Source organism: Pleurodeles waltl, chromosome 11, assembly GCF_031143425.1.
Source record: "Pleurodeles waltl isolate 20211129_DDA chromosome 11, aPleWal1.hap1.20221129, whole genome shotgun sequence".
Lineage (NCBI taxonomy): Eukaryota > Metazoa > Chordata > Amphibia > Caudata > Salamandridae > Pleurodeles > Pleurodeles waltl.
Genome location: NC_090450.1, coordinates 2951537 through 2972986, shown reverse-complemented (window position 1 = coordinate 2972986; position 21450 = coordinate 2951537). Strand labels below are relative to the sequence as shown.

Here is a 21450-nt window from a genome sequence, read left to right as displayed (position 1 = left end):
CTTTTTTGCCATATACCTTTTACTATGTTTGCTATGTTTCCAATGTACAGAATATGATAATCAACATCAGACATCATGACTATTTTCAAAGCAGAATTATGGCATAGAATAGAGGAACAAAGGAACGGGAAAGAAGATGTCGGGGACCAAAACTGAGCTCATAATTGAGTCACAACAATAATAAAAAGAAAAGGGAGGTTTAAAAGAAACAGAGGTCTAGTAGTGCAGAATTATCCACTGTCTTCATGATATATGGTGAGATTTATACAATCTAAATTTGGCTTTCATTGAGTTTGTACTTGAACTATTATGTTCTTTCAGAAAACCATGAATGACTGATTGTTAAATGAAGTCTTTTTTCTACTTTTCAGAAATGTACAGCTTTATGGGTTCAAACCCTAACTGCAAGTAGGTAAAAACCACAAAACTAGGGGATATTGACTAACATTTAAAAAACACAAACTCTGTTGTGAAAAAATGGCTTTACAAATTTGGCTGTCCTGAAAACTGGAAAGAAGGTGATCTTGACACAATAAATGTTTTCTTAATGTCATTTTTGGGATAAAACACAGTGGGGGTCATTCTGACCCCTGCGGGCGGCGGTCGCCGCCCGCGTGGAGGGAGCCGCCATATGGCCGCTCCGCGGTCGAAAGACCGCGGAGGCCATTCTGACTTTCCCGCTGGGCTGGCGGGCGACCGCCAGAAGGCTGCCCGCCAGCCCAGCGGGAAACCCCTCCCCACGAGGAAGCCGGCTCCAAATGGAGCCGGCGGAGTGGGTATGTGCGACGGGTGCAGTGGCACCCGTCGCGTATTTCAGTGTCTGCATAGCAGACACTGAAATACAAAGTGGGGCCCTCTTACGGGGGCCCCTGCAGTGCCCATGCCATTGGCATGGGCACTGCAGGGGCCCCCAGGGGCCCCGCAGCACCCCCTACCGCCATCCTGTTCCTGGCAGGAGACCCGCCAGGAACAGGATGGCGGTAGGGGGTGTCAGAATCCCCATGGCGGCGGAGCACGCTCCGCCGCCATGGAGGATTCACAAGGGCAGCGGAAAACCGGCGGAAGACCGCCGATTTTCCTTGTCTGACTGCGGCCAAACCGCCGCGGTCAGAATGCCCTGCGGGGCACCGCCGGCCTGTCGGCGGTGCTCCCGCCGACCCTGGCCGCCGGGGTCAGAATGACCCCCAGTGTGTTCTCATTTAAAGTAAACCCAATGTTCTAACGTTTTGAGTTCCTTTTCTCAGGTTTCTTCCGAGGTAGCTACAAACTCTTGCTACCTCAAGAATCCACAGCATCTGGGGAATGGTACACACATTAGACTGGATATCTTTTGAGGAACAAATGTTCTCATGGCTTAAAAGTGAAATTACCTCAACAACCAAAAGATCTCAACACTGGGAGAAAAGCCACAGGACTTAACAGGTTTAAAGAGTGAATGCTACTTAACCTCTGTGCATGAGTGTCTTTAGGTGTGTTGGTCTGTTTGTGTGTGTGCTTCCTTGTGCATGCAACACCTATTGGCTTGTCAATGCATCTTTCTTACTGAAAGTGAAACTTGTTTATCCAAGCAGGATTACACAAGGATTCTGATTATGGAGCGCTTTTTTCAGTGATCTAGTGCTGCATTGGATAATTAACACATTAATATTCTTTATGCATTTCTGTATTTAAAAAGAAATGTAACACATATTTGTACACCTTTCAGTGGGGCCCCTTTAGACTCTACTTTTGAAGACACATTTTATTCATTCATTGCACAATGAAGTATTTGTAAGAATATTTTCTGCTGCCCTTTATTTATGCCTGGCTTAACATTTTCATTAAAAGCTTCTTTAATATTCATGATTTCTTTTGTATATTAATTAGTGCCCAAAATAAACCTATGATAACTGAACTCTCCACTCCAGTAAAAGTAGAAAACTAACTGAAAAGCTTAGTAGTTTTGTCCTGTTGTAAGGCCCTAATATATATTGTAATGGGCTTAGGGGGTCTCCAAATGCAAACATTTTTCTTGGAACCTTGTAAGCTAAACAAGGGTAAAATAACTCTTGTTCTAAACTTTTGATGCAAGTCCATTTTGTCAGGACATGTACAGTTCTTTGCGCGTACATGTAATTTATGTTGGTGAATTATCCAATAGCCTATTCCATGAACATGGGGAGGCACTCATCCTTTGTCAATTAAATCATGCTGTAGAAAGTATGTGCACCACTGGCCTTTTTGTGGGTAAAGCAAACAATCACAAGTCATTCTTTACCATTAATATGCTGATAAACTGGGGTATGGTACCTACTAGGTGGACCTAACTTAGTAATGGGATGAGTAGGGCATCACCTTGGACATTGGAGTTTGAAAACCCCGAGTAGCCCAGGTATCCAGTGCACTTTATGAGTTGTGCTACCTGCTTCTCAGGGAGTAACTCTCACAGTTAGTGTATGAAATAAATAAAGTATCCTGAGATCAAGATTCAACCACAGGTGGATTACGCAGTAAGGGTACCTGAGTACTGAGTTCAGGTATCCACTGCTCCTTATGAGAGGTACTACCTGCTGCTCAGGGACTAACATTTACATGTAGGTCATTAGTGAGTGCACAGCAGAAATGGGTTCAAGGCCCTGAGATCTGGATAATGCCGCAGCTCGATATATGTTTCTGCAGTAGTAGGTGGATTCGAGGTACATGTTCAGAAGACTAAGGGGCCAGAGTTAGGTCTTGGCGGAGGGGTACTCTGTCACAAACAGGACGGATATCCTGTCCGCCGTGTTACAATTCCATTAGAGCCTATGGAACTTGCAATATGGCGGACAGGACATTTGTAATGTTTGTGATGGAGTAGCCCATCTGCCAAGATCTAAATCAGGCACTAAGAGAAAGTCAGGAACTAGGCCATGCAAATGAATAACTTTGTGACTTTCCACAACCATTAGTGAAGCCTTTTGAACAAATACCTGCACTTCAAACAGTACACCCATGTGAACCAGGCACCAGTGGTGTAAGAAAGGTGGGGAACTGCGTGCAGCCCCAACATCTTAACAAGATGTATAAAGCAAGGAAATTCTTGGCGTGAAAAATTATTTAGAATGTAATGTGACAAAAAAAACACAACTGAGTAGTGATGCAAATAATCCGCAGGCAGGCTTCTGTTGGGGAAGTACATTATTTTAGTTTTCTCTCTGCACTAGGGTGTTTTCTGACTTCTTTATGGGTATGCACCGGAATGGCCTGCATTGTCTAACATTTCATTGATATTTGATTTCAAGCTACAGTATGAAGTGGTCAATGTTGGCGCCTACCGTTCAGACCCGGAGCTTTGTTGGTGCCTACTCTTCAGAAAAGGGCCTTCTTTGGTGCCTACCCTTCAGAAGTGGAGCTTTGTTGGTGCCTACCCTTCAGAAGTGGAGCTTTGTTGGTGCCTATGCTTCAGAAGTAGAGCTTTGTAGCGGCCTTCACTTCAAAAGTGGAGCTTTGTTGGTACCTATCCTTCAGAAGTGGAGGTTTGTTGGTGCCTACGCTTCAGAAGTGGAGCTTTGTTGGTGCCTACCCTTCAGAAGTTGAGCTTCGTTGATGCCTACCTTTCAGAAGTGGAGCTTTGTTGGTGCTTACCCTTCAGAAGTGAAGCTTTGTTGGTGTATCCCCTTTAGAAGGGGAGCTTTGTTGGTGCCTCCTGTTCATAAGCGAAGCTTGGTTGGTGCCTACCCTTCAGAAGTGAAGCATTGTTAGTGCCTACCCTTCAGAAGTGAAGCTTTGTTGGTGCATCCCCTTCAGAGGTGGAGCTTTGTTGGTGCCTCCCTTCATAAGCGGAGCTTGGTTGGTGCCTACCCTTCAGAAGTGAAGTATTGTTGGTGCCTACCCTTCATTAGAAGAGTTACTTTGGTGCCTACCTTTCAGAAGTGGAGCTTCATTGGTGCTTAAACTTCAGAAGTGGAGCATTGTTGGTGCCTACCTTCCAGAAGTGGAGCTTCGTTGGTGCCTACCTTTCAGAATGAAGCTTTGTTAGTGCTTACCCTTCATAAGTGGAGTTTTGTTGGTGCCTACCCTTCAGAAGCGGAGCTTCATTGGTGCTTACCCTTCAGAAGTGGAACATTGTTGGTGCCTACCCTCCAGAAGTGGAGCTTCATTGGTGCCTACCTTTCAGAAGTGAAGCTTTGTTGGTGCCTACCCTTCAGAAGTGGGGCTTTGTTGGTGCCTGCCCTTCAGAAGTGGAGTTTTGTTGGTGCCTCCCCTTTCCCTTTAGAAATGGAGCTTTGTTGGGGCCTGCCCTTCAAAAGTGTAGCTTGGTTGGTGGCTAGCCTGCATCAGTGGAGTTTCGATGAGCCTTCCCTTCAGAAGTGGAGCTTCATCGCTGCTTTACCTGTGATATCCAAGTTGATCTTTTTATTCTGGGTGTCGATAGTGCAACTTCCAGGGGTGGACCCAGGTGGGATTTTCAGGACCTTCACATAAAATACCTTTGCGGAAAATGCATTTCAATAGGAATCATTTTTAGAGTTGGTGTTTATCCTGAAGATGTCTCTCAGATGACTCAGACCTGGACCAATGATGGACAACCCTGCTCCATCCATGGTTTTGCGTTGGACATCTGAGTTGAGGTTTGGACAGCAGGCTATATCACAGTATTGCAACATTTACCTTCATTTTCTAGAATATTTTCTATTTAAATATTTCAAATATATCTTCATCAGTGATCATTGTATCTTTGTGGGTTAATTTTCCAAAAATAAAATATATTTTCCTATGCACACACATATTTAAAAATACAAATGTCTTCCTTAGTGAGTAGTCCATTAATGCACATGTCCATTGGCACACTGACCCGAAGGCTCCTTCCCTTCCCCCTCCCGCCTAAGGAAGTGGTCCGCGTTCACCACTGCGGGGTTACAGTAGAACCCGCTGTCCTCAATCTGCAAGGAAAGTGAGGAGGGGTAGAGAGTCTTGTTAACTGGGGGCCAGTCGGGCTCCAGCTCCAGGATCTGTCTCAGAGCCTTGTAACGGCTCAGGGGCTGGAGCTTCAAGTGTGTCTTCACTCGCACCCAGAGGTCTCTGTTTCCAATGATCACTTCCTACGAAAGAAAATTGAATCAAGTCAATTGAATCAAGCAACAATCTTTTTCTCAGTTAATGTGACATAGTAGCTCAAACAGCATCTTGAAACACAAGTTGAAAGTTTGAAATGAGGCACTTAAAGTTCAAGTAAACAGAGTAGAAGATTTGCAGGTTTGACAACTTATTGAGCACAAACTCTCCGAAGCAGAGAATAATGGCTGAGCCACAGCTGGTGAGTCATAGTAACATATAAAGATTTAAGCACAAGGACTGCAAAAAGCATGGGTGTGACTGAAGAAGAGAGGATCCCCACACCACACATCCCATTGGACATTACAATCCCCTGGTCTCATTGGCATGTGAAGCCAAGTGTACACAGAAGGCGATGAGACCTTAAAGTTCTGCAGCTCGGCTGATGTCCTTTTTCTGCAGGGGGACTTTTCTGGGTGTCAATGGAAAGTGATTGAGCCTGAGATTCTTCCACTATTGAGAACTCTCTGGATGGCATCCTTTGCACTACTGTACTTATGCATTGCTGTGGGTGAAGTCTCCACATTGGGTGCCCTGATACATTTAAAGATTTTTCCAGACAAGAGTTTTAGAAAATCATCATTTTGGGTGGTCAGTCACCCTGAAAATTGCATTGCTGCCTGTGTGTGTACTCTGACCCATAAAACATGTTGAAACTGTCTAAACCCTAAATGGTCTATCTAATTCTCATATAAGGTCATATTATATGGTGCCCCAAAATACATCCATGGTGTGGGAAATTAAATGTCATCTATGGTTCTCAGTACTACTGTGATGCCCACTGTTGTAACACGCCGTCCATGACTCCAGGCCCGGCACAGAAGCCTGGCTAGTGCAATTTAAGCTCTAGATACTATCAGATAGATTTACCTGACGGTGCAGCCACTGGGATTTGAGGTCTCAATACAGTGCCCTCATGTACCAACTGGTGTGTTTGTCAGAGTTATAAACAACGAGATCCAGGACCACAGACAAAACATTGGGATCATAGCTTGAATTTTCTGAACTCTGTAGGAAAGTACCATCTTTCCTGGCACGTTACCCCAAAATTCTGCCTGATTGTCAGTATGTTTTGACTGTGTCACTGCAATCCTGCTAGTCAGGACCCCAGTGCTTATGGATTATGGCCTGCTTGTCAGTGTGTTTTACTGTTTCTTTAAATTGTCACTGGAGTACTGCTAATCAGAACTCCAGTGCTCATGCGGTCTTTTGTTCTAAATTAGTCACTATAGTTTAGTGACCCAGTATTTCACTCAAATTGGCATACTGGACCCCCCTTATAAGTCCCTAGTATGTGGTACTCAGGTACCCAAGGCATTGGGGTTCCAGGAGATCCTGCTTGGCTGCATCATTTATTTTGCCACCTAAAAGGAGCTCATACAAACACTTCTTCAGGACTGCCATTGCAGCCAGAGTGAAATACAAAAAGTACTACTTCGCAGCCATTTTCACTACACAAGGTAACTTATAAGCCACCTCTATGTCTAACCTTCAGTTCTTGAAGGCTAGGTGCAATGTTACTGTGTGTGAGGGCACCCCTGTACTAGCAGAGGTGCCCCATGTTGTACAGGACTGATTTCCCAGACTTCGTGAGTGCGGGGATGCCATTATAAGTGTGCACTACATATAGGTCAATACATATATGTAGCTTTACAATGGTAACCCGAATATGGCCATGTGAGGTGTCTAGGATTTTGAAATTGTCCCCCAGTATGATTCTGGTATTGGGGGGGCAATTCCATGCACCCTGGGGGCTCCACCATGGACCCCCAGTACTGCCAAACCAGCTCTCTGGGTTTTCCACTGCAGCCCCAGCTGCTACCACCTCACGGACAGGCTTCTGCCCTCCTGGGGCTTGGGCAGCCCAATCCCAGGAAGGCAGAACAAAGCATTTCCTTTGGGAGAAGGGTGTTACACCCTCTCCCTTTGGAAATAGGTGTTACAAGCATAGGAGGGGAATCCTCCCAGAGCCTCTGGAAGTGCTTTGAAGGGCTCAGATGATGCCCTCCTTGCACAATCCAGTCTACACCAGTTCAGGGAACCCCAGTTCCTGCTCTGGCGTGAAACTGGTCAAAGGAAAGGGGAGTGATCACTCCCCTGTCCATCACTACCCCAGGGATGGTGCCCAGAGCTCCTCCAGAGTGTCCCTGGTGTTAGCCATCTTGGATTCCAAGATTTTGGGATACTCTGGGAGCATCTGAGTGTCCAGTGCCAGCAGGTGATGTCAGAGACCCCTCCTGATAGTCCCATGCCTGGTTAGGTAGCCAATCTCCCTCTCAGGGCTATCTAGGGTCTCTCCTGTGGGTGGTTCCTCAGATTCGGATTGCAAGACTCCAGCAGGACTCCTCTGCATCCTCTGCTTCAGCTTCTACCATCAGATCAACTGCAGAACTGCTCCAGGAACTCTACAACTGCAACAAAGTATCCAAGAAGGCTACTGCAACTCTGTAACTTCAGCTCCTGCCAGCAACTGCAACAGTTTCCAGGTTGTGCATCCTCACAAGGCTCCCTGTCTTCAGCCTGCACTGGAAGAGTTGATGAAATCTCCCGTGGAGTGACAGAGACACTTCCATGCTTCAGCAGGCACCCTTCTGCAGCAACTACCGGTACTCTGGGTCCCGTCTCATCTCGACGAGCATGATCCATGGAACACAGGTGGTGGACCAAAGTGGCCCTGACTGTCCAAAGGTCCAGCTGTCCCAATTTGGTGGAGATAAGAGCTTGCCTCCCCTTGACAGACAGTACCCCTGTGCACCATGTTTTTTGAAGCTCCTAGGGCTTCTGTGCACTTCTTCCAGAAATCCTTTGTACCCAGCGTATCCTAGGTCCCCAGCACTCTATCCTACGATGCTCAGCTCCCTGAGTTGTTTTCCAGGGGTGTGGTATCCCTTTGTGTAGTGCTGTGCTGTGCGATTTGCAACTCCTTTGCCCCCATGTTCTGGGACTCCTGTGGGTGCTGCCTGGTCTTCTGAGAGCTCTCTGAAGAGCTGAGTGCCCTTCTTTCTCCTCAGCCTGAGTTGAGATCTCCGGGTCCCTCCTGGGCTCAGGCATCGCTTTTTCCCACCAAACACATTTCTTGCATGAGCCAAGGCTTGTTGGTGGAATCGAACTATGAAAAACAGCCTGCATTCTTCTACTCGACATGGGGCACCTCCTGCACCAAGCAGGAACCCACAGCTGTCTTCTTTGGTGCATTTCTGACTTTTTATTCCAACCAGAGAATCCACTTTTGCACCTTCTTCCGGGTTAGTAGAGGCTCCTGTTCTTCCTGGACTTGGTCTCCTCTCTCCACAGGCCTTCATGTTTAGGAATCCATCATTGGTGTCTTGCAGTCTTGCTTTGTTTTTGTATAATTCTTTATCATGACTTCTAATGTGTTCTGAGGAAACTGGTTGTAGTTTACACCTACTTTCCTGGGCTCAGGGGTCAGGTATTTTACTTACCTTTGGTGTTTTCTTACACTCCCATTGCCCCTCTACACACTACACTTGCCTAGGTGGAAAACTGACATTCGCATTCTACTATTGTAGTATTTGGTTTGTGTTCCCACTAGGCCCATTGCAACCTATGGTGTTTTTCACTGTTTGCATTATTTTATGACTGTTTACTTACTTGATTTTGGTTACTTGTGTATATTTTGTGTATAATACTTACCTCCTAAGGGAGTATAGCCTCTAAGATATTTTTGGCATTGTGTCGCTAAAATAAAGTACCTTTATTTTTGGTAGCACTGAGTATTGATTTTCTTGTGTGTAATTACTTGGTCGAACTCACACTCGCACGCTTCTTGCTGCACCCTTACAAAATAAATCAGCAAGTATGAAGAACAATGAAACATGACATGGATGTTTTCACAGCACAGCACTTCCCTGTAACTTGTGAGGAACACTACATTGCATGTTTGTTTATATTGATAAAAGCAAGTGTTGTTCCATATGTGAACTGTGTGCCAAGTGGTTTATGGAGACATCGAATTCCTTCATATGAATCATCAGAAGTGTTTGATGTCTCATCACCAGCATGTGTCTGATGACTCATCACCAGAATTCCTTCACATGAATCATCAGAAGTGATTGATGACTCATCACCATCAAGCATCTGATGACCCATCACCAGTCTATAAATAGAACTGCTAAGGCATTACCTGTGCTTGTCTTCCAGTCTTCCTTCGCTCGCAGGTGTTCCCGGTTCAGATGGAGTTTCCGTGATGCTTTCTAGAGTTGTCATTTCAATGCAAGTCATCATCGGAGCTTTCCTCTCTGGAGCATATTACTTTTGCAGTGGTTGGAGAATTTACAAACAGTATTCCATTTCCCTCAAATAATCGAAAACATTCCAAGAGAAGTTGGTTCGTGAGTAATCCCCCTCTCATTCCCGTTTTCAAACTTCTCGAGGTTAGTGATCTTTTGGTGCATTATGAAAAACATTTGTTGATGCTGAGAAAACCGTGATACAAGACTATTTTCTAAAGACAGCTTGAGAAGAATTTTTGAAGGCAGCATTGAAATTAAGTATTGTGAACTCCTGCAAGCATCGCTCAATATCTATGCAAAATTAGACATTTATTCTGATTATTTTTGGAGCGAGTCTATTGTTTGAAAACAAATAACAAAAGACAAATTCATGAGTTTGATTTTATAACGATTTGGTTGTGAGTTACAAAAACGTGTTTAATAGTTCAGCATTCAAGTGCTAATAATTATTGTGATTTTGCTGAGAGGCTTGGTGATTGCTCAATCGAATGATAATAATTATTGTTATGTTGCTGAAAGACTCTGTGATATTTGTAGCTCTATTGTTTTTTATTTGTTTTTGGTCTTAGAAATTCCTGAACCAAACCCTGAGGCAACTTTCTTAGAACAACTGTGACGCTCCTTTGTGAACTAGTGTTTTTGTTTCTCTTCCCTTCCCAAATCCCTGTTCCCTATCCCTTTTCCCCAGAGACTATTTGCTAATTCCCTGTTCAGTTCAGATATGAGACAATAGTGTTTAGGAATGAGGGTTTTATTCTCTTTGCACCCACGGAAACCTGGAATTCAGGTGAGTGGAAATGGGCTTGTCAGTACTGTGTGACTACAGTGGTATTGCAAGATTTTTGAATGTCTCCTAGTTCTGCCTTGGCTGCTGAGCTACCTCTAGGCAGCCTAAGCTGCTAGGCACTGCCTACATTTCACTAATATGGGATAACTGGACCTAGTATATGGTGTAAGTACCTTAGGTACCCAGGCCAGCCTCCTACAAACTCTCAACTCTGTAGGAAAGACACAAAATCCTACCATATCTAGGATGGCCCCAATGAATGTGAAATTTGTGAAGGAGTCAAGTGTGACTTTTGGCATGCTAAAAGTGAACACCAATGATGTTAGAAGGTTTACCTTGGCCAGGATGTACTTGTCAACTGCCTGGGGTTAGCTTCCCTTCAGACTGATACCCTGACCTCCGACAGTGTGCTGTTAACACCACCATCATTTTCATCAACACCTAAGGGGCACATATAAGGCCAGAGGGGAGCACTTAGAACTGGAAATGCTCCTGACCCATCCTGAGCCACCGGCAGAACCTGTAGGCCTGCAGGATGGAGATGTGGAAATAAGCATCCCGCAGGTCAACCACCACCATCTAGTCTGCATGGTCTTAGGAAGACAGGAATTAGGCTACCAAGCCCAATTCTGAATTTGTCATTCCACAGGAAGGCCTTGAGAGGGTGATGAGCTAGAATAGACAAAGCCTTCTGTCATTCTGCTGCACAAGGAAGTAACCCCCAGTTCTTAATCAAGACAGGAATCCTCTCTGCGGCTCCTGTGATAAAAAAACCTCCTGCACTGCCTGCCATAAAATGAAAAGATGGTCACCCATCAGCTGCCCTGAAGGCGGTGGAAGGCACCGCAGCATAGAAAGAAAGAGCATAGCCTCAATGGACAATGTGCAGGACACAACTGCCTATTTTAATAGCCCTGCTACCCTTGAAGAAAATGAGGGGTCCTGCTTATGACAGGTTGCCTGTGTGTTGACAAGGCCACACTAAAGAGGTTTTGTGGCTGCGTCTGCTAGAGTGGTGAGAGACTGTGCAGCATGTTTTCCCTGCTGTCCTCATTTTCACATAGAAACACAGCCTCTCCTATGAAAAAACCTGAGAGGCCTGCGGGAGCAGGGGTCTAGTGCTAGGGAAATTGAAGGTCAAAGAATATGCTGTGACAGCCATCAAAATGCATGTCCATTGAGAATGTCTGGAAATTCCTGGAGAAGCCTGTAACCTTCATCAAGGTGGCACCGAAAACTAACATTGGTACCAATGGGGAGATCCAAAGATTTAAGGCCCAGATGTAGTAAAGGGTTTTACCCATTCTATGTCTATGGGAAAATGTGTTTGTACATATGGTCCTAAGTCCCAGATTTAAGAGAGTCTAGCACCATCTAACAACAAATTAGCATCATTTGTTTTTGTGATAATGTGGCGTTAGATGGCTATAAACACAGTGCCATATTTACTGTGCCACTTTGTAACCACTTGTGGCACATGATGCCTGAGCAAGGCATAATGTATGCAAGGGGGTGTTCCCCTATTGGGGGGGGTGGTAAAAAAATGGCACAAAGAAATCTAAGAGATTTCCTTGCCTCATTTGTATTAACATTTTTAACACCTGCTCAGATCAGATGTTGAAAGGAGGCTCATATTGTTTTCAATGGGCCTCTGGGTGCTTTGCAGGATTAGCGTCAACATTTTTGACGATAATCATGCAAAACGGCCAACTAGCATCAAAAACGTTGATGCTAGTTCTCTAACTATCGCCATGGTGCACTGTACGTTAAATACAGTGCACGCATGGTGGCATTAGGTGAGCGCCAAGTGGGGCAAGAGAAGTGTTGCTGCACTAGGTGCAGCACCAGTTTTCCTAAATCTGCCCTTAAATGTCTCCACTCCAGAATTGATTACAAACTTTGGAGCATTGCTGAAGGCCTGCTTGCCCTGGCTAAGAAACACCTGAAGGTCATCCGGAAGAGCCTCTAAAATTTGTGTAACTCAAAGGGCTTGAAGTAGCAGCTGAGGGGACAGCTAGCTTTTACTAATCTCAGTGTAAGGGTCATGAAGGAGAAATCCATTTGCCAAAGGTTTCCATTCGTTGTGACTCATGATTAGGCGGAGTAGTAGGGTAGGTATTGGGACTAATTTTGCTCATGGACACCTGTACCACCAGGCTCTTTGGTGTTGAGTGCAGTGTAAGTAAGGCAGGGCCACCAGATGAGGCGCGATGGTGACAAGCAACCTCAGTCGAGGTTATGGTGGATACAGTTTGGGGTCAGCACTTTTAGCTGTCTCACCAGGCATCATCATTGGTGTTGATTTGAGAGAAACTGGCACAGTGGATGGCACTAGCACCAATGACTTCACCGGAGTTGGTGCTGAACCTGATGCTGGTCAAATGAGGACAGATGGAGCAGAGGATTGACTCACCAGGTGGATTTTGACTTGAGGCCTCTATGGACCCTTGTGGCCTAAAGGCACCCTAAAGGAAGTTGGTAAAATGCTGAATATATACAGAATGGCCTCAATGAAGAATTTTACTTGCTGCAAGGTCGCTGTCGGACCTGCGAATTCGGGGTGCAAATGGATATAACTCAGAATCAGTGCTGATGGAGTTCAGAAGGGAGACGATTCACTGTCTCCCTCTCGGGAGTGAGAGAGAGGAGGAAAGTGGTCTATTCCAGCTTTGGCTTCTTGTGTTTGTTCTAGGTGTGGGTGAAAGATTCTGCTGTGATAGCGGAGTTCACAGAGTTTTGCCACTGAGCGCAGAGTTCCAGCAAAACCCCACCAACCGCTGCGTCAGAGCTTTTTCCATGCAAAACTCCAACATTAAGTTAGCAAGTGTGAGCGAGGATTGTCATCCTCTAGTGCAATTATCAGGTGGTATAATGTCTTCCAATGAGATTTCTCAACACTGATAGTTGCGGCAAGCCATGACTGTTTGCCTTGACAAATTTGCTGCCCGAGAATCAAATCTACTCAAGTGACAGAAAGAAGAAGCACCCTCCAGAGAGCCACATGGTGCTCTTCGCGCTGATTTCACATTGCAGAATAAACTCCTGGTGCCTAAAATCAGCACAAGCAGCGCAACAACCTACATCCCACCTGCCTGCGGGACTCTGTGCAATTTCACAGAGTTTTTATGTAACTCTGTGGAATTCCATGGAGTGAATCTCCACGAGTTCCACCAAGGCCCAGTTTTTTATTTGGCCTACCCAGACTTTGATCATGACAGAGATCTGCCATGGGGACAACTTCGGGAGCAGGAACAGGACAATCCTATTAACTTTGATCAATCGCACTGTTCAGTCTTTTAGTTTTTGGCCAGGCAGGGATTGGCCTCATGGCCCTGTATTGACTTTGGGACTTTGGGTTTATCTGGTTGCAGTTGTAGCAGATCCTGAGGTCGTTATTCAGCTTCAGACATCACATACAAACTTTTTGAGGGTCTGTCAGACATTTGTTTGCAATAGTTCATACTTGGTTTAAACCCCTATAGTTGACAACATTATTCCATTGCACAGTGGTTAGAATTTCTTTGAAAAACTATGATCAAAAGAATAAGTTCTTGATCCACGTCAGAAGGCTCCGAAATAAAGGAACTGACCTCAGTTTACATGGGTAGTGCTTATATGTGTCTCTGCACAACACTTCCAATCCAGAACAACATCAGTGCACAGCCGCAAAACACCACCTGTTGGCATGCCGGAAAACAGCTCAAAAAGTTTCTGGATCCAGTATGATGCCCTTAAAAGATTTTTGAGGTGAAGAATCCCCAGCTAAAAGGACAGTGTTGACCCTTGCAGAATCACCCTAAAGCTTTTGCCGTCACCCATCCTGTTATGTTGAACACTTTTTTGGGGGGCTTCTGGGGACTGTTAACCAGTGCTGAAGTGTTTGTGCTCTCTCCAAAACATTGTAAAAGTGGCTTACACCTAATTGGCACAAATAATTTACTTACTTTTTCAATATGGCCAACTACACTGTAGTAGGAGTTGTTTTCTGTAGAAGTGAAACATACTTCAGCTGTGGAGTACAATTGTGATCTGTACCCTCTGGGAGTTGTCAGTCCTTCATTGTAAACTATGTATTTGTATACTGAGTTAAGGGAATAATTCTTATCATCAAGTTTGTTTTGTTGTCTCTACTCCATATGTGTTTAGTCTGTAAAGGCCTGATTGCAGTCCATTTAGGACTGCTATCTGCGTTTCTGTCCAATGTATTTCAGAGAAATTAAATCTTCTAATGCTTCACCCGCTTAGCTTAATGTGGAAATTAAGGGCCAGATGTAGCAAACTGTTTGCGACTCTCAAACGGCGAAAATCGCCGTTTGTGACTCGCAAATCCATGTTTGCTATGCAGAAATGCATTTTGCGAGTCGGAACCGACTCGCAAAATGCATTTCAGAGTTGCAAATAGGAAGGGGTGTTCCCTTACTATTTGCGACTCGCAGTGGTATGCAATTCCATTTGCGACCGCGTACGCGGTCGCAAATGGAGTCGCAGTTACCATCCACTTGAAGTGGATGGTAACCCACTCGCAAACGGGAAGGGGTCACCTTTGTGACTGAACCCAAAAAATTTTTTCAGGGCAGGCAGTGGTCCAAGGGACCACTACCTGCCCTGAAAAAATCCGAAACTAAAGGTTTCGTTTTTTTTCTCTAAGTGCAGCTCGAAAAACTGCTTTATTTAAAAGCAGTCACGGACATGGAGGTCTGCTGTTCCCAGCAGGCCTCCATCCCCGTGAGTGCCCAGAGTCGCTATGGGGGCGCAAATTGCGACCCACCTCATTATTATTAATGAGGTGGGTCTTTGCGACGCCATAGCGACTCGCAGAAGGTGTCTGAGACACCTTTCTGCATATGGTTTTGCGACTCGGAAATTGCGAGTCGCTCTGAGTCGCATTTTCCGAGTCGCAAAACCTAGTTTTGCTACATCTGGCCCTAAGTTCACGTCAAGTTAAGAAATGCCATTACAGTACATAATTTTCCTAACATATTTGGAGATTGTAAAGTAGCACACTTCTACAAGAAGTCAAGCAGCGATCATTCACCATCACCAGATTTCAATATCTACAGAAAATCAGATTTAAAAACACAATTTTAGATTTTTTTAAAACTGATTTTAAGCCCCTAGCTGCCTAACAAAGTCACTACCTGGCCTACCCTAGTCAAGTGTTCATGCAAGTCATCATCCGTGATGTATATTGCATCCATATGTGATAGCGCTTTGGGAGTTTTTTGTAAGATCTCAATGATTCTTGATGCAAACAAGCCAGGACTGTTCTTGTAGCCCATAGGCAAGCTCGTATCAGAGTACTGAAAACTAATGACTAACTTTCTGGTTTTAGATTTTGGCTAAAAAGCTAATTGGAGGTGCCCAGGGTTCTTTCATATTTTTATCTCATTAGGCTCGCAAATAGTTCTGTGAAGCTGTGAGCAGGTATTTGAATTTAAATTCAAATAATCTAAAACTATTCTGTAGGAGCCATCGGGTAATAAAACTAAGAAAAGAAGGTTGTTCATGTGGAAATGCAAGGCGCTGTGGGGCATTTTTAAACGCTCCTTGCGATTCTTTGAACCACACTAGTGTCATTTTTTTACGCTAACGTGGCATTAAGAAGGCAATTCCCCGTGCCATATTTACACAGTGGCACAATGGATGCATTGCACCACTTTGGAAGCCCTTGTGCCACATTATGCCTGCCACATGTATAATGCATGCAAGGGAGGCGTTCCCGCGGGGGGGTTGCAAAAAAATGGTGCTAACAAATTTCCTAGATTTCACTCGCCATTTTTGGCAGGTGTTAAAGTTGTGCACCCATAATCTCCTATGGGCCTGTCTGTGCTTTGAAGGACTAGCATCAAAGTTTTGGGCGCTAGTGCAGCAAAGTGCCACAATTGTGCCACAAATGTTGACGCAATTGTGGTATTGCTAATGCAGATGCACCAATTTCTTTTAAATATGCCCCTAATTGCCTTAATATTGTTGCTCATCTAAAATGGCATTCATCCCACACTTAACTTCAGAGATTATTGAGCCTGAGCCTGTGGCCCACTCCTTATGGGAAAAACATAGAACTGATCCTTTGTCCCACCCGCTTCATTTCCATGCTATGCATGAGCTTGTCTCAAGAGCACATTCAATTGAGTCCTGTTGGTACTACAGAGGAGAATGCTTGTATTATTACCTCCTGACCTCATAGAGCATCCCTTTAAAAAACAGAGGCTAATCATCTTCTGCAAGAATTATGTCATAAGGATCAGATTGATGAAGCTAGAATATTGCTTTTATTTTATATTGCATATTCCCCTAAAATTGTATTTCTACATTATAAACCTTCCCTGGAGGATTTATACGTCCCTTTGGCATCCCACTTTGTATATATTCTTTAGTTAGAATAACCAATAGATGGTCTTTGAACAATCATTAATTCTGCTGCGCTGTCCGGAAATGTTATCATCCAAGTCCTGTGCTGCAGAAGTATCCATTGTTTGTAAGGCATTTTTTTTAGTCAGTCCAGGCACTTTCTTCTTTTTTACGTGAGTTTTGGTATCAGAACATTTCTCTTCCTTCCATACACTATCATGTAAGTCATGCCATACGCTGAATAATCTTTCTGCATGATATTCCAATGTTTTCTAAGATATTCAAATTGTCCTCTTACTCCAGTCTTATTACTACTAGAGGGCCTGATTTAGATATTTGCAGGATGGTTACTCTGTCACAAAAGGGACAGATATCCTGTACTTCGATATAAATTCCATGGGAAATAATGGGATTTAGACTTCTGTGCAAAGAAAGTGATATCCCTGGTTTCCTACCAAAACTATCTTCAAAAGTAGAAGCCAAGAAAGCGGAGTAATTTCCACCATCCGTCTGCACCGAAAGTGACATCACTGGTTTGCTCAATATTCATCTGCACAGGAATCGCTTCTCTCCCCTCCAAGGTCCTCCATGCTGGCTGCCAGAGCATGAATACAGAGCAGTTGAAATGCTGGTGCACTGCTCGTGCGTCAAGCCCATCTGTGCCCATCTGCACCTGGACTGCACCCAGCACGATGCTGCAACCCTCCACACATTGAACCCTGGCCGCACCACATAACACCATGGGAGTATTCTGCACCTCTAGCACATTCTCATGCACTTTCCAACACCTAACACTGAGCACACCAAAAGCACACAACACCTCACTCTCTCAAACTCACAAAGTTCTGCAACCACCCACACAGAACTCCAGACTCGCATGTGTGATTCCTCAACACCTGCTCACTCACCAAACATGCTACAGAGGCATGAGATCTGTTGCGTGGAATGCCTTGACCTGCTTTTCCTCATGGAAGCCTGGCTGAATCCTCCATCAGCACCTGGCATTGCCACAGCGGTTTCGCCCAGCTACAAGGCCAGGCAAGACAAACTTCACAAACCTGAGGCAGAATCGCCATCATCCACATCAACTGCACCACATCTATGGACACATGATCCTTCAATATCTAACACCTGTTTGTCAAGTTTCACGTCACAAAAAACTTCACCCTAAGCACCATCTTCACCTACAGACTACATGGACTGTGCACCATCTTCACTGACACCGTCACAGTCTGTGTCAAACCACTCGCCCTCAAAACTAGCAACTACATTTTACTTGAACTTCCATGGGGAAGACCACACCGATCCTAACTCAAGAGCAGACCTTGGTATCTTAGGCCACACATAACAAATGAAGGGACCTACCCAAGTCACCAGACACCTCCCGGAGCCTATTTTTACTATCTTCAGCACCATCCGAGTTGACAAGTGCACACCAGTCCCCTAGGCAGACCATTCCCTTGTTAAGTACAACATCCCTGCCCTGATCCAACACACATGTAGTGCCACAAGACCACCCCACAAGAACACTATCACTGAAAAGGACTGGAACACCACTTTCAACCCCCATCGAACTGAATAAAACAACAGCCTGCCTGAAGCCATCATAAATTTCAACATGTGAATCATCTCCAACGTCGACTTCCTGGCGCCCCACAAACACAGCAACATAACAATATAACAAGTTCCAGGAACCAGGCCAGTTAGTACTTGGCAGAACTCAGACTGATTACACACCATTGCAAACAATTAGAGCGGAAATGGAGAATAAACCAGGACAATGCAGACAGCAGCACGTCTAAACCCACACTATAACCAAATGATCCAGACCACTAAGCATGCTTCTCCGAAGGACCGCAACAATGCCAGCACCAACAGAAGCAAAGAAATCTTGGCCATTGTAAAAGACTTCACATCACAATCGGCCACCTCCAACTCAATATCTCCCTTGTAGAACCTCGGCAACAATCTCACCCAATTATTTTTACAACAAAATCACAACAATCTAAAGTAACTTCAGTCCACTGTGGGACCCAAAAGACCTGCCCAAATGCCTCTGGATCTTATTCAAAGAACCAATGCTAACCAAATGGCCCATCATTACCCCAGAAGAAACCGCTGTCACCATGAAGGCCATGCGCTCATGTGCCCCATCACCTCCCTGCCCCACCACGCCTACCCCGGAGGAATGAAATGCATTAATGCCATCCTCTCACCCATTTGGAATGCTTCCACCTCTTTTGTGACCTTTTCAGATGCTCAGAAACATGCAACTGTCCGTTCATTGCTGAAGAAATCCCCTGTGGACCCTTCAACGCTTGCCAACTACATAATGATCTCTCTGCACTCGTTCCCGACCAAGGTCTTGTAGAAAAGCATCAACAGACCCCTCTAGAATACCTCAAAAACCACCAACTACATGGCACCACTCGGTGGGGGTGGTTCAGAGCCAACCACACAATGAAAACTGCCCTCACCACTGCCATGGATGACATCCTGACGACTCTGGCACAAAGGTGACCCAGCAGCCCTCATCCTCTTGGATCTCCCTGCAGCACTTGACAGTCTCCCACCCCATCCTCATCCAACGCCTACATGAAATTGGAATCCAAGGACATGCACTCTCATGGATCTGCTCTCTCATGACTGGAAGGAACCAATCAGTCAGCCTGACACTATACACCTGAGATGCCAGCAAACCCACCTGCGGAGTTCTGCAAGGATGTCCTTGAGCCTGACCCTCTTCAATGCCAACATGATCCCGCTAGCCAGCATCATTCACTTTCATGATACGCCAATGACACACAACTTATTCTCTCCCTCACAAACAAGATACCCAGTATCTGGATCAAGTTCAGTACCTGCATAACTGAAATTGCACACTGGATGAAGACCAACTGTCTAAAGCTGAGCACAACAATACCAAAATTGTGATCTTCGGGATCAGCACATCACTGTGAGGCTGGTGGCCAACAAAGCTAGAATTGACACTTTTCCCCACTACCCACGCCTTGAACCTCGGGATCAACATTGATAGCAAGCTTGACATGAAGGCCGAAGTCAGTGCTGTCACCACCTCATGCTTCCATACCCTGAAGAGGCTACAGAGGATTTTCAGATGGCTCCCAATCAGCACCCAGAAAACCACCACACAAGCCCTAGTCACAAGCACACTGGACTACAGGAACACCCTCTACGCCTCGAACAACAAAAAACTCACCAGAAGGCTACAGACCATTCAAAACTCAGTGGCTAGAATAACTCTCAACCTCCCATGCTGCACTCACATCCACCCTGCACTTGTAGGAGTGTCAATGGCTCCCCATTCACAAACAAATCCAATTCAAACTCCCCACCCACACTTTCAAAGTACTACGTAACACTGACCCAGTGTACCTCAACAATTGCATATGTCTTCACATACCTTCCAGATACCTCTGCTTGTCCAGACTCTTATTTTCACAAATCCCACCAGTACAGAAAGCCAGTTCTGTAGGTCGAGCCTTCTTCTACATCGCTCCCAAAGCATGGAATGACCTGCAGCTAAACTTAAGAGCTCCTCCTCTATTCTTGAATTCTGGATGAAGCTGAAGATTTGGCTTTTTGAGAAGTCCACTTAGCCTTAGATGTGCCTAGAGTGGCAGCTGCTCAGCACCAGTATACCCTACTTGATGATAGTGTGCTCTACAAATCCGCATAAGAACAATGAGAAGAACAGATATTTAAATACTCAAAAAGATCTGGCTTTTTAATTTTATCATGGACCCTCAAATTATATCCACCCCTGCTGAATTCCAGTGATCCTACATCTTTTAGTCTTAGGTGTAGCTGTCTCCTTGCCAGAACCCTCAATCACATTTTTGGTTTTGAGATGTAGATTAAGGGATCGAACACCCATGGTGTCAAGATCCACAGAGATGTAAACTTCTGTAATAAATTTTTATGGCTCCTGTTCCCTATCTTAAACTAGGACTATTGCCAGGATCTGGCTTACTGCCAGCTCTGTAGTTTCTCCTTTGACATTGCCAAAAATAATTGAAGATACTGCTTCAAAATTACCCAATAATTCCATCCCCAAATCTACAACCAGTGCAGCTCCATGCTCACTCTGTAGCTCTAGAAAGACTGCTAAGTGTGCCATGGATAGTAGTGTTATACTCACATTTATACTTCAGAGCAGATTTGCAATCTTCCAGGGATGGCATCATTGCAAGGGGAAGACATGTAGTCAAATGTCTATGCTTATCTTGGAGTAGTGTGTGAGGATAGACGTCTGCAGGTTTATACCTATAAAGGTTCCCCGTGTTTGTATCTACAAGATCAAACTCCACCAATGACAATAATATTTCAAAGGGGCTTGCAGCATTTGCACCTACAAGAAATGTCACCATGCCCTGTTATGGACATCTCTATATAAGGGGATGCTGTGTGAGTGGATGTCTGTAATGTACCCGGATTATTATAGGAATTTAGCAGCAGATTTGGCTGCACGAATTGCAGTGCAGATTTCAATGGGGAACGTTTTTAACAAACAAATAAAAAAAACCCATTAAATTCAAAATACAGAAATCAACAAAATAGGCGATAAGCTTTTATAAGTCAAGAGTCTGACAACCCTAAAGCAAGGAGGAAAACACCTATCCTAGCTTAAACCTAATACCAGGTCCCTTGAGTTTATCGTGCAAAATTGAGCAAAGATCTAGGTGCAATGCATGCCCCGCGGTGGGCGCCATGATATGATTCAGGACTCTGTCAGTGTGCCGACCCTAATCAGAATTTCAGTTGGGATGCCGTTAAGAATTAATATACACCCCATTGAGCAATATTTGTGAAAGATGTGTTTCTGGTAAAAATAAGTCCCATGAGATGAAGGAGACACTTAGCGGAAACCGAAATCCTCTTTCATGAATGACTCATGCACTCAAGGAATACTGGGAAACACCATGTGCATTTTAACATGTTTGTTTCAAAAAGGCCAGTCTGATG

General features: G+C 44.8%; 1 protein-coding gene across 3 annotated transcripts in view; it reads right to left on the bottom strand.

The window, feature by feature from the left end:
• Window positions 1–909: 909 nt before the first annotated feature.
• LOC138265203 (probable cation-transporting ATPase 13A4) overlaps window positions 910–21450 on the bottom strand; it is a 267665-nt gene continuing 247124 nt past the window's right edge. For all 3 annotated transcript variants that reach the window (XM_069212748.1, XM_069212749.1, XM_069212750.1), the window contains one exon: window positions 910–5060. In XM_069212748.1, the coding sequence (XP_069068849.1) occupies window positions 4785–5060 (276 nt within the window). In that variant the 3' untranslated portion in view covers window positions 910–4784. The remainder of the gene's footprint in view (window positions 5061–21450) is intronic.